The sequence below is a fragment of the Apodemus sylvaticus genome, chromosome 2 (genome assembly GCF_947179515.1).
Source record: "Apodemus sylvaticus chromosome 2, mApoSyl1.1, whole genome shotgun sequence".
NCBI lineage: Eukaryota > Metazoa > Chordata > Mammalia > Rodentia > Muridae > Apodemus > Apodemus sylvaticus.
The window spans coordinates 117,831,626-117,845,797 of record NC_067473.1 but is presented as its reverse complement, the minus strand read 5'-3'; the positions used below and the strand labels follow the sequence as shown (position 1 = coordinate 117,845,797).

General features: G+C 47.6%; 1 protein-coding gene across 2 annotated transcripts in view; it reads left to right on the top strand.

The window, feature by feature from the left end:
* Window positions 1-14,172, top strand: part of Arhgap25 (Rho GTPase activating protein 25) — a 76,559-nt gene that overhangs the window by 30,198 nt on the left and 32,189 nt on the right. For both annotated transcript variants that reach the window (XM_052174248.1, XM_052174249.1), the window contains 3 exons: window positions 4,822-5,021; window positions 9,111-9,198; window positions 13,031-13,147. In XM_052174248.1, the coding sequence (XP_052030208.1) occupies window positions 4,822-5,021; window positions 9,111-9,198; window positions 13,031-13,147 (405 nt within the window). The remainder of the gene's footprint in view (window positions 1-4,821; window positions 5,022-9,110; window positions 9,199-13,030; window positions 13,148-14,172) is intronic.

Below are 14,172 nucleotides of genomic sequence, written 5' to 3'. Positions count from 1 at the left end.
CTGTGTGTGGCACTCTATGTGTAGCACTGTCTCTGTGTGGCACTGTTTCTGTGTGGCACTGTCTCTGTGAGGCCTTTACTTTTTTCCTTTACTTTCCTCAGTCCTTCATTTCGTTTGACATTAAATCAACTATATATTTATAATGATACTGTTTACAGCACTAGCTTCTTTTCAAGTCGTGTGTTTTAGAGCTAGGCACTAGTTGAGGCATGTCTGTTGCCATTGGTAACTCCTGTGGGTTAATCAGTCCCAAAGTGCTTCTGACACTCACAGTCTCAGGGAAGAAAAAACAAATCGTAGAGCAGACTGAGACTCAGCCATGGCCACTGTCACAGAAGACTGTGTGCCTTTCTACCTCATCCTGCTGGCTCTACCCTGGAGGCTGCACTGGGGGCCAGGACATAAGATGAGCAGGGATGATCCCAGAGGCAGCATCCTTGTCCTGTGACACTGCAAGTGGAGAGGGGGACAGGGGAAGAAAGCTACCGGGCATGGTAACACATGCTGAGCCACATACCTGTCCCCAGTGGAAAGGGGACAGGGCTGGAGAACTACCAAGTTCAGATACTGGTCTTCCCATGGAGGAAGTCTTCCCTGACTTGAGTCTCAAAGGGTGGGCAAGAGGTCGGATGTGAAGGAAGACCAGAAAAGCAACAAGGACTCCAGGTATATGTTGTATGGGCAGCATATTAGGCTTGAACTTCTAGGAAAGAGCCATACAGGCTCATGGGAAATTTGTAGTCAGAAGACAAACGTAAGGGCTGTACCTAAGCAGGTCACAGCATCAGCAACCTCATCTCTGCTGACTGCAGGAGCCACAGCCTATCGGGTCAGTCATAGAGACAGTCCTAGGACTCCAGCTCTAGAGGCCAGAAAAAGCAGGCTGGGATATGTCTGTGAGTACAAGAGAGGGATGGTAGTAAGAAGCCGGAAGCGTGGTGAATCTGACTGACAGTGTGGTACACTTGAGAATTTCCTCCAGTCCCTCTAAGCAGCCAGGTGGGTGGGTGATGACTTATCAGAGAGGTCTGGAGGGGAGCCGTAGGAATTCTTCTCCCCTCTCTAATTGTTCAGACAGGTTTCCTCAGTGATGCTCAGCTCATAGTGAGAAAACACCAGCAGCCCCTCCCAGCTCCCCAGCCCCGTGAGCCCCCTCCTCACATTCACAGCCATCTGATGTAGAGCCTGGGTCAGGGCGACTGGATAGCATCTAGCAGAGGTGCTGCAGAGGGGCCCTAGGAAAGTTTGTGGTTATTTTTCAGGTCAGTGGGTCAGCAGATGGGAAGATGAGGAGGAAGTGACAGTGTCTCTGAGGCGACTTCTCTGCTCAGACTTCCTTCTTTAATTTTCTCTTGGTCTAACTTGGGGCAAAAATAAGCTAGCTTCTGCTGCAGAAATAAAACCCAGGGTTCATAGTACATCTCCTGTTTCCCTTCTCTCATGCCGACCTGGCTACACAGTACATCTTCTATTTCTCTTTTACTGCGTGGACAACATGTAATTGCACAACATGATTTTTTGTAGTCTTCCTGTGTTAGTGACATGTAATGGCTGCCTATTTCCTCTCAGAAGAAGGTTGAAGCTTCACTCTATACCCAAGGCCACTTCTCTGGGCCCACTAGTCCTGTCTGCTACTGAGTGCTTAAAGTGCGGCTGATGTAAATGTATATTTACTTAATTCTACTTATCTTAATCCATTTAACTGACCACACCCACCTTCAGTAACTGCTGTGTTCTTTAGCACAGAGCTAGCCAGGGCTTTGACTTCTCCTCTCTTCCAGAGTAAGGGTGCATCTCTGGCCTCATTGAAACCCGCAACCTGCACTTACTCCAGCGATTTCTATAAACACTGAGTAGCTGCAGTTTCAGTGTTTGTAGAATTACCCCCTTCTCTTGTCCCCCTATAGTCTGCTCTGTAGCCCACGCCTAGTCCATTTGTCTTCCCTGCGGGGATTCCTGGCCGAGAGTTGTGACGACCAGTTCACAGTAAAGCTTGTCACTGTGACCATTGTGATTACGAGGAATTAGCTGTTGGACAGTTGCAGATCACCTACGAAGAGGGACTTTTCAAAGAAGTAACAAAGAACGTGATGATGAGGGATGTCACTTTAGGCACTGTCTTGGTGCTGTGCTGCCTTCCTGTCACATGGCTGTCACATCCTCTTTGGTCATATTTAAGAACACCAGGTATTCGCACCTCCTCTGGCCTTTCCCAGGCCATTCTTCAAGGAACAGATGTTTTGAGGGGTGAGCATTTGGGGCTTGGTTATTGTTCGTCTTCGCCATGAAGAATCATGAAATTTCCTCAGAACCAAGCACAGAAGACTGCCCTAGCCCCTGGGCTCCATGTCCATCCAATTCCCTCCGATCTATAGTGTCTTTCTGGTTTCTGGAAATCCTTGTTTCGTTTCTGGATGTTTTTGATCGCCTTCCACTTCTCTTGCCTCTAGCAACAATTCTAATAAGGGCTGTGGGGTTCAGGGAGTGGCTCAAGAGACCTAAATCCTCGTAGACACCACCATGTGGCCTTTACCTAATTTTTTCCCCTTTCCATGTTGGTTCTCTTTGGTTCTGTGAGTGCTCTTCATCACTCTGTCCCAAGAAAGGGGTCCTCCTCCCATGGACCTCCCAACACCAAGGCTGTCACAGCAGAAGGGAACACCCACCGATTACCTCACTCTTCATCTTCTTCAAAGTGTTTTATGTGAACAGCACACTCACTTTTGTCCATGTGTACCTTCTCCCTAGTACAGAGGAGATTTTCGAGATACACTCTGACATAGAAAGATACAATGTTGCAGAGTGTTTAGTCCTTCCTTCAGGCCTACTCCTCCTTGTTGTTCCACGACCAATGCCTATTCTCACCATCCTGGTAGGCCTTTGGAGTAAGTGGTCAGCCCCAGGGAAAGACCCTGGAAATATAGCTGAGAAGAAAGATTGGAAATACAGGTTTAGGGTTTTTTTTGTTTTTGTTTTTAGGTAAGGATGTCAAGACTCACTGATATAAAATGGTCTCTTTACAAACCAAATGGCCATTAAGCTGACAAATTATCTTCCACGACCACTGTCTATATGCTTTCCCGTGCTGATGGCTGTCCAATGCAAGGCTCAGTCAGGCATGTGTTGCAACTCTTCCAGCTCCCTAGTGGGAGCTAAGGAATGAAGCTGTCACTGCCTCATAGGAACACAGAGTGTTTGCAGGGGTGAAGGGCCCGGTTGGGTAGAGTCCTGTGCACACAGCCCTGTTGCCCACTGCATTATATAGAGGACAGCTTTTGATATAGCTGGAGTCAGTGGAGAAAAGACTATCAGCCTCTGCAAAGTTCTGGTTCATATTCCGTGAACATGAATAAAGGCTGAGAACTGTGGGCCTAGGAGCCAGGTAAACAGGAGTCAAAAGCACTAGGAAGAAGTTTCCAGTTAAGTGTGCTAAGGGTGCGAATGAGTGAAGATGGGAAGTCTGAGCTTGAAGAGAGAGAGAGAGAGAGAGAGAGAGAGAGAGAGAGAGAGAGAGAGAGAGAGAGAGAGAGATGGAGGACATGTGCAAAGATGGCCTCCGTCCTTATAGCTGGACATAGTCACCTCTTGACAGAAATAAAAGCGAGCACACGCCTAACTGAGTGTGGTCAGCTGTTTCTCTGTGTTATAGTCTAATCTTCACAATTCTACACTGTAAGGACTGTCATCAACAGTTTAACTAGTATGGAAACTGAGGCATGGAGAAGCATCAGTCAAAAACAGGGAGAGAAAAGACAGGTATCTCTTGTCAGGTAAGACAAAAGGGATGAGGAAGAACTTGATAACTTAGCCATGTTATTCACATCTCAGGGTTCAACTGGAGCTAACTAAAGGAACAAGAGGTCGAGGTTTTCCTTCCACAGCAGAGCAGAGCAGAGCAGAGCAGAGGCACTTGGTATCAGCGAGGACAGAGCACTGGCGCAAGGTCAAGACTCTGAGGAGTGGCACCTGATTGGAAGCTCACTGTCGAGCTGTCTAGAGAAGAGAGAAGGCAGGTGTTGGAAGAAAGGTTTGGCTGGAAACCAGGTGGCAAATGGGTCACTTTGGAGGTACAGGAAGGAAGGAGGCATTTGTTCTGGGTGGGGGGGGGGTCACCATGGAGGTGCAGGTCAAAACCCAAGCAAATGACAGAACTCTGTAGGAAGCCAAAAGACCATTATAGCAGGCAGTGGGTGGAAGAATCTGGCCTCAAGTCCTGCTTCTGCTTCTGTTTGTGGTGGTGACAATCTAACTAGAAACATAAGACAACTGTACCATCCAAAGCCCTTGGCCCAGCAAAGAGAGACAAACACCGTGGGCAGGGGACTGGAGGGCATGAGATAACACTTGGCCAGAAACCTTACAAGGTGCCAAGCCCTTGTGGGCTGACCTGTGAGTATGGTCTGCTGGAGAGACCGTGCTGGGCAGAGAGGTCCAAGCTACAGGCTGGCTCCCCAGAACGGCCGTAGAGGAAAACCAGGCAATTTCCGGTGGTCTCTGCAGCTGTGTGGGCCTTACTATAAGCACAGAGCGGGGCATTATTTTGTCCCCTGTCAGATACGCCCACGCAGGAAAAGGAAACACCTTCCGTCAGATGCTGTGGCCACTTCCTCTTCAGAGGCTCCGGCCGATCTCCGTTTTGCAGCACGCAGGGCCGGAGGCAGCTGGACTTCAGGAGTCAGTCGTCCTCCATTGGGCTCCTTTCAGGAGCAGGACCCTGTGGGGTGTGGGGGACAGCAGGGCTTCCTCTCAGCCCCCACCCCCACCTCACTCTTGACTGCTTCGTTTCCCTTGGTCAGCCTGCCTGTCTGTTCCTCTCTATAGCTCGGTCGAGGAGCGTGATGACAGGGGAGCAGATGGCGGCCTTTCACCCACCCACCACTCCCAACCCCCTGGAAAGGCCGATCAAGATGGGCTGGCTGAAGAAGCAGAGGTCCATCGTGAAAAACTGGCAGCAGCGGTACTTCGTGTTGAGAGCTCAGCTACTCTACTACTACAAGGATGAAGAGGACTCAAAGCCACAGGTACCTGCTGGGTGTGTGTCCCTGCCACCAGGCCAGAGGACCAGGGCTTGCTTCAGGCAGGGACCCGCTGGCTGTGCTCTCTTCTCTAGGCCCTGGGGTCAGATGCTTCTACCTGGGGCGGTGCTGTGGCCTTGTTGCAGACTTCTCTATGTTCCCTGGGTGTGAGGATGGCAGAAACAGTCTCACTAGTACAGTGTGACTTTTGGGGCTCCCCAAGTCCTGTCTCACACCGTAATGGTGGCACTGAGATGATCATTCATTGTGGTAGCTTCTGAGAACTGATTTAGGCACTTTTTGGGAGGGTTCAATAAATATGTATGGAACAAATATTATATTTAAGTTCAAATGCATAAGGTTCTTATACTAATTACCACTGTAAACCTTCAAGGTGAATCAGTGAATAAAGCAGGGAAGTGGGGGGATCTGCTGAATGGAGCAGGAAATAATCACACTGAGTAAGGGGAACGTGTAGTTGTTAGAAAAGATGAGATGAGTCGGGGGAGAATCTGGTGAGAGAGATGTTTGGGAGACACGTTGCCATCTTAAGTAGGTTGTGCAGACTGACTTTATGCAGGTGGTGGCAATGTTAAAGAGGGGGTTGCTTGGTAGATCTCTGGGACAAGAGTCTCCTGGGCAGAGGGAACAAACAGGCTGGAGGAGCATGTGGGACCTATGTGGGCAGCCCCCCACCCAGGGTCTGGTGGGTGGAAACAGAGGGGGGGAAGTCAGAGAAGAGAGGTCAGGTTGTGAATGTCACTGAAAACCCTTGGGCAGTTACAGCGAGTGTCATGGGAGCCACTGCAGGGTTCTGAACAGAGAGACAGGCATTTGCTTGGTGTGAATGATGGTTCTGTGTGTCCTAAAACAAACTGATGCTGGAGCCGAGAGCACAGGGCGCAGGTGATAGGGTAAGCGCTTACAGTGCCAGCAATGCCAGAGGGAGTCAAGTTCAGGATATACGTCGAGAGTAGAGGAACAGAGTCTCCCATGAGGGCAAGGAGAAGTCTGCAAGACAGCTTTGGTCTCCAATCTCAGGCCTGGGGCTCTTCTCCCTCTGTGTTCATAATGGGGAGTGAGGGTGGGACAGGCCACCGTAAACCATGACTGTGGGATCCCAAGTCTCCAACACCCACTTAGAGTTCACATCTGTGACGATGGAAGTGGGGTGGAAGGGCTTTACCAGAATTTACTAGAGAAAGCAGATGCCAACAATTAGGAAGGTGAAGCTAAGGCATATGTGGATGGTGGGGTGGCTAAGCAGATGAATGGACAAGCAGATGGGTGGAACCGAAATGAAACAGCCGCCGAGACTCCACCGAGCCAGGCGTTTGTGGACATCTGTGTGTGGTGGCTGGACTTCCTGTTCTTAACGAGCAACTCTGAGAGGCAGGCAGTGGCACTTCAGCCACCCGAGCCCACGGAAAGGGAGGCTGGGTAGTGGTTGTCTCCGTGCAGTGCGGAAAGCGAAAGGTGTTTCCCACCGAACGCTGCGTGTCTTTCCTGGCGCTGCGATTCCTGTTGCCTTTCGCAGATCCTCCGTTCTTGTTTAAAACAAGACAATACTGCCTGCCCTGTGTTTGTCACATGATCTAATAACATGATCTAACACAAGAACACCTGTTCTGTAAAAATGAACTAGAGTCACGTGAGAATCCTGGCCCCTGCCCTTGTAAGAAATTCACGGCTTCTCAGGATCAAATTGCCCGGGAATGAGTGGGCAATGTTTTTCTTCAGTCCTCATGGATGGTTGGTTTGTGTGAGATCTGTGAACACTGCAATCAGAGTAAGAAGACAAGCGAGGAAACCGCACAGCGCCCTTCCAGAGGGGCTGATAAAACAAACACGCTCATTTCAGATCTAAAACTAAAAATTGTAGGGATAAATGGTTACTCCTTATGAAGGGTTTATTTTGCTGTGTGTTGCTGGGTATATTTGATTATAAAAGCTGTACTGTGTACTGTAGGAAATTTAAATCATCAGAAAAAAAACAAAACTTATTCATAATCTCATCAAGAGATAGTTGCCTCAATACAGCATTCCTTGTCCGCAGATTCTTAGAAAATCATTCTGTAAGTGTGAATAAGACTATGGTTTACTAAAAAGTAGCAATAGGTCACAAATATTGATCTTTAGTGTTGAATATTATTCTACAATGTAACCAATAATCATGGCAATTAAAATATTGTATACAGTTTCTGAAATTATAAAAAAATAATTTCTTACTGTTGGAAAATAGAATCGATGGTCACATCCTCACAAACCAGAGCTGGCAGCCATCTTTCAATCTTCATACAATCTCCATTATCTCACTAAAATAGAGATAATCTATTTAATGTTTTGTTAACTACACTAGATTAACTACACTATTATAATGTGGTATAACAAACCCTAATGTGGTTTGTTATACCACATTAGGGAGTCCCGAAAATATCTAGAAATGAACTGGAAGTTATAGTTGCCAGCTAGATTTTGAAAACAAGGAATGCTCTATTTCCACATTCCTAAATGTGTGTAAAGAAGACTTGACTGGGAAACACACATCTCAGAAACAGCAGACAAAACGGCAGCTGTCCGCGTGGGCTTAGGAGAGCCGGGACTTTAAAGCAACCAGGATGGCACAAGGGAAAGACCGGCTTATTTCATAATTAAAAGTCAATGAAAGAAAATAAAACTCCAAATAATAAATGGGAAACCATGTGTATATATTTGCTAAACAAATGTTCTAAATATTTAAAGTATTCTAAAATTGTAAGAAAAATTCAAACCAATCAATAGGAAAATGGCCAAATTTACCAAAGAAATGCCATGGCCAATAAACACGTATTAAAATGCTATTCTCAGTAATAATTAGCGCTATACAATGCTCACCAATGAGCTACCATGTCCTCTCATCAAAGTGGGAGAACACTGTGCACAGCTGGAAGAATGTGATGCCCTTATCTTACAGAGGGCCTTTGTTCCACATCTGGATGTGCAGGAATTTAACTTAACAGGCCTGAGAGTGGGGCGCTAGTAAATGCTTAACAACAGGCTCTTTGATGGCAAGTTTGTTCCTGCATAGAATTTGGCAATTTCTGTGGTCTAAATGTTCACTAATTCAAATTGCTACACGATGGGTGGAGAGATGGCTCAGCAGAGCACTGGCTACTCTTCCGCAGGACCCAAGTTTGATTCCCAGAACCTATGTGGTTGCTCACTGTTTGTAACTCCAACCCCTCTGTCTTAGTCAGGGTTTCTATTCCTGCACAAAACATCATGACCAAGAAGCAAGTTGAGGAGGAAAGGGTTTATTCAGCTTATACTTCCATTCTGCTGATCATCACCAAAGAAAGTCAGGACTGGAACTCAAGCAGGTCAGGAAGCAGGAGCTCATGCAGAAGCCATGGAGGGATGTTACTGGCTTGCTTCCCCTGGCTTGCTCAGCCTGCTCTCTTATAGAACCCAAGACTACCAGCCCAGAGATGGCACCACCCACAAGGGGCCCTCCCTGCTTGATCACTAATTGAGAAAATGCCCCACAGCTGGATCTCATGGAGGCACTTCCCCAACTGAAGCTCCTTTCTCTGTGATAACTCCAGCTTGTGTCAAGTTGACACAAAAACCAGCCAGTACACCTCTTATGGTTCCACAGGCAGCATGCATGCATGTAGCTATACATGCAGGCAAAACACTCATACACACAAATCAAAGTTAAATTTAAAATATCAAAGTACCACATGTTGTCAGTGATGTCAGGAGCTCAGTGTAATATAAAATGTTTACCACAGATGTAAATCACACCACAGGCATAATAGAAAGATGTGGAAAAGAACAGGAAATGACAAGTTTGGGATGACATTGTCTTTTTGTCTCCTTACTTTTAAAATTAATTGGGGGGAGCACATGAGTACAGCTGTCCAAGGGAGCCCAGAGGCACCAGCTTCCCTGGAGCTGACGTTATAAGTCCCTGTGCTGGGAACCAAAACCCGGTCCTCAGAGAGAAGTAATAAGCACTCTAAGCTGCTGAGTCCTCTCTCCAGCCCCAACTTAACTGCTTCCTAGTGGAAAAGCTGCTTATTATACATTACAGTATAACCTTTGATCTTTCAGGGCTACATGTATCTGCCAGGCAGTACAGTCAAAGAAATTGCCACAAACCCCGAAGAAGCTGGGAAATTTGTCTTTGAAGTTATTCCAGGTAGGTAGTCTGCATTTCCATTCCACGCTTAGAAGTCAAGATGACGGTTGAACGATCGATCGTTCAACCATGTTATGAACTCACAGTGGCTTTTCATGTAGTTAGGGAGCTCATCCCAGGTGACAGGGCCACCCAGGACAAATGGAGGCCCATTTGGTGCCATCCCAGGAGTGTCCCAAGAGTCTGGCTGGATACAGGAGCTACAGCATGGGGCTCTGGGACCTCCCTGTCCCAGAGCAGTCACCATTCTTGCTCACACACATTGCAGAATACTACAGCAAAGGTGTGCTCTGAGCCGTGGGATCGCCACTTCCACCTTGGGGCTGTTTTTTCCTCCCTGCCCCACCCTTGCCCCATCTCTCGCTCTGAGACAGCCCTAGCCCCTCCAGGAATGCTGGGCCTGCTAGGCTGTCTGGGGGCCACAGACTTGATCCAAGCAGGGAAGGTCATGAGGTCCTTTCCTTTAGACCTTTCCCTGCTCACATGGGTGGGGAAGGCAGTGTGTCCAAGGAGAAGTGCCCTGCCTAGAGGCACCCTGCTCACACCCACATCCTGGCCATGCCTCTCGAGGTGCCGCAGCCCCTCTAACTTCTCCCTGACTCTTCTGATTTGCCTTTCATGAGGACAAGGATGACAGCATTACGTGGTGATGACCAAATAAAATGTTGGTTGTGGTGCCTAGTACATGGCGCCATGCAAACGTTTGATGTTGGGGTCATCTAGTGGGAACTGTGATGCAGGGGAAATCCTGGCTGTCTCTGTACTCCAAGGGAAAGGAAAGATGAAATCCAGGTGGTCTCCATGGGTTTTCTCTTGCACTCTAATCTGATCTGAAGATCCAGCCTCCTCTTCCTCCCATTTCAGCCACTCCTGCTATCTAGGAAAACCCCACTCTTCTCCCTCCTGAGCTATTCAGTCTGTAGGATCTCCCTCTCCTGATGCAACTACTGGAACACAACCACCCACAATAGTGTGTGTCCCAGTGGCTACATGTCCTACCCACAAAATTCCATGGACGGCTCCAACTGAAGATGCATTGTGAGCTGTCCCCATAAACTACCTAGAAGGACTGCTCTGAGGGAAGGAAGGGAAGAAGCTGCCCTCATCATCACCTTGTCCAAACACACAGCCTCCTGCTGGAGCTCCCAGGTGCTGCTCACCCCCCCCTCTCTCCCTCCCTCTCCTTTCCTCCTTCTCTCTCTCTCTCTAGCTCTCTTCCTTTCCCTTCCTTTCTCCTCACTCTCTCTGCTTCTCCCTTCCCTCTCTCTCTGCCTCTCTCTCTCCCCCCCTCTTTCTGCCTCTCTCCCTCCCCCTGTCTCTCTAGCTACCTATCTTTCAGCCTCTCTGTCTTTCTGTCTCTGTCTATTCCTGTCCCCGCATCTTCCTCTACCTGAATCCCTCATACGTACAAATATCACATAGCAATCCCAAACTCGGAGCTTCTGTTCCTAAAGCATGGCTGTTTCCAATGCTCCTTCCAGCCTGAACTGAGATATGCACAATTTTCAGTTCATCTCCTTGTCCTCCTCTTGTGGAAGGTCATGCTGCTGCAAGAGACAGGATTTCTAATCAAGGCTCTCTCTCAGAGGCCCCCGGTTTCAGGGGCACACATAGTGTGTACTTGTACCTTTGATTTTGACTTACAGCAGGCAACTGTTGAGGGTGAGCACCCCCCCCATCTTCCCCAGTCCCCCGACTTTTAGCTTGAGAACAGGTGTGGGGCTGATCCCTCTAGTGTGTAGCACATCTCTCTCAGCCTTCATACATGGCACATCAGGATATGCTGCCATTCGCTCAACAGCATTTGTCCAGCATCTGCTATGAGCCAGTGAAGTTGTAGGGCTTGTGCTCAGCAAAGAACAGAAACAGCCACACACAACCTAATGTACAGCCACATGCCAAATAGCATGGGTGGACTGCAAGATTTTTCTGATGGGACAGAAAATTAAGGCAAAGTGAGAACATGTTCCAACTGAGGCAAGATAAAGTTCATTGCTTTGTCATTGATAGTGGAATGGACAGAGGAGGTGTCATGGAGAAGTGTGGAATTGGGGTAAAATTAATGAAGACACCAACAGAGAAAGCGAAATGTTCACCTGGAGGAAGTTTGCAAGGACAGGGATGGCCAGGGCAATGTCCTCAAGTCCCCATGTGTCAGAGAATTCCAAGTGGGCCCATGTGGTCAGGTGACTTGATTGCAGAAGTGGGGAGGTTTGACAGGCACTTCTTAGCAATTATAAGACATTGAGCATCTATGCTAGAAGGATGGAAAGCCACCGGGAAGGTGTAGGTACAGTGGCATGATATATGTTTAAAAGTTCATGTGAGGTGAGGATAAAGTGTAAATTGTAGGGCCAGGGACAGAGCAGGTCCTTGAGCAGAGCTCAATCCACCAGTGAGGAGGATTGCACAATGAGACACCAGAGGCAGTGACTGAAGGAAGCGTTTCCCAAGGACCTTCAGGAACTGGTGGACCAAGATGTCTTTTGACAGTGCAGCAGACTGAAGTGTGCTTGTGGCAGAGAAGAACACCATATAGATTCTGCTCAGCAGGACTTCCCCAGGGAGGAAGAGAGCAGCAGTCTTGCTTGGTCTTCGGCTGGGCCTCATTGGGTAGAGACCTGGCATCTCTGGGCTTCAGTCTTAATAACTCTGATGTCAGTAACAGCACAACTTCCCACCCCATTGCAAAGGGACCATGTAGTTACTCAGGTAGTTTTTGGCTTTCTCCTGAGCATCTTTTCTTTCCGATTCTACCCCTGGAGATAGCCACAGGAAAGGCTTTTATGAAGAAGAGACAATGACAAACTGGGCTGGAATCAGCTCTAGTATTGTGCAATGTGTGTGAGCAAGGAGAATGAAAGACCCTTGGCATGCTGATACCACGCTGAGTGGAGGAGACCAGAAGCGAAGGGATTGGAAAGCTGGCTTTGGCAGAAAAATCCTGGGCTGGGCTCCTGGGACAGCTGGCGTGGGATTTCTGGAGATGAGCTGGTACTGTAGGAAGAGCGGGCTTCAACAGCCTCCGGCAACTGAGGGGATTTCTGTGGGTTTGTCCCTTCTAACACCTTTACCACGAACACCTTCGCCAACTTAAAAAAAAAATCTGTATCTGCAGATTTCTGTCTGTGGGAAGGTGTAGGGAGACTTCAGGTTCCTTCTCTCCCTCGTTTCTTTCTTTGCTACTTCCCCTCATGTTTGTTCCTTCCTGACACTTCTTTCCTCTCTGTTTTTCCCGTCACATCCTTTGATACATTTAAGCTGTACTCAAGTTTAAAGTGACATGCTAAACTTCACTTTAAGGTCTTGTGGATCTCCATGAGCCCTGTAACTAAGTATTGGAAATTCACCTTCTGCAAGGCTCTGAGTGCTCCGGACATTCCCTGACAAGAGGCACCAGCTCTATGAGACAGGAGCTCCACTGCCCTTTGCCCTTTTTGCCTGGGGTTTTTGTTCCCTTCCAGATCTCCACAGCTCAGGCTGTCTTGGGAAGCATCCATTGTGGGTATGGAGACCAGAGGTCTCCCTGAATGCCTAACTCGGCCCTGCAGTTGCTCTTCCAGTCAGTAGCAAATGGCTTCTGACCTTTGTGGAAGCCATCCTCTGCCAAAGCCAGGGTGACCGAAAGCCCGGCATTCAAGTGACTTGTCAATAGAAATTTGTCATTGGCAAAAGCCATGAAAGTGGACAGAGACCCAGGGCCACTGAGTAAGGTTAGACAACACAGTTATTGTCTACGCTTCACTGAACTAAGAAACCAATCAGATTCAGCTTTTGCTCCTCCCCTGGCTCTGGCTCCTCCCACTCTACAACCTGCAACTCTTTCCTCCAGCCTCAAGTGACCAGAACCGCACTGGACAAGACTCGTATGTCCTCATGGCCAGCTCGCAGGTAGAGATGGAGGAGTGGGTTAAGTTCCTCAGGAGAGTTGCAGGCACGCCCTCTGGAGGTAAGAACTCTCACAACTCTTTCTGAGCAGGCCTTTAGGGAGGAGGAAGCAGGCTCCAGATACCTCCTTTCCAGTGTTCAGAGGGGAGAAAGCAGAGTCCCTCACAGGCCAGGCCATTGGCCAGGTCCTCTGCTGAATATGAGGAAAAGAGGCTTTCACATAAGCAGCTCTCCTCCCAGCTTACCTCAAAAGTCCAGCTCCAGGTCAAGTAGAACAACAGAGAACTGCAACACTCCAAAGTGGGCTTTCTCTACTTTGGCCAAAGCACTCTATTTGAGATGAAGAGCTTGGGCTAGCTCCTCTGGGTCCCTGGTGGCATTAACTCTTACTGTACCATGGGTATGTCTGTTATGTACTCAAGAGGGCTAATGACAAGATTTGCAACCAAGATGGTCAAGACAGAGGCCAGCTGCGCTCTGGGGTCGGGGTCGGGGCCTCTGCTGGCATTATGGATGTATAGTGAATTCTTCACTGAGGCCTTTTGTAGGATGTACAAGGTGTTTGAGTGAGGAACCTAGCAGTGTTTTTACACTTGGCAATGGCCTGACTACAGACAACAAAATCCTGATGCAGAATCTATATGAAATCAACACATGTGAATTTAGCGCATTCTCTTCATTGTATAAAAGCATAAAACAGCTCAAATGGATAAGCGTACAAAATACCACTTTCCAAATATTTTAGAAAAATGAACTACTTGTGTTGACTCCAGGAAAACAATAAATATGTAATTAATTATTGATGTTGTCTCTTATTTTAGAGCTCATTTATGGGAGGATTCATGGTTAAATATTGATTCCATTTCCCAACAGTTTCTTTCAGAAATTATAAGAACACCAAAATAATTTTATGTAAAATTGAAAAAAATTAGTCATTCGAATTGCTTTAATGCTTCTTTGTTTCAGCCAGGGTTGCATGCTCATATTTTTTTCCTGAAAGATAAATGTAGAATGTATAAACTTTTATATGCCTGATAATTTAGTTACTCTATGTTACTATAAAATCTTTTTAAAGGTTAATTTTTA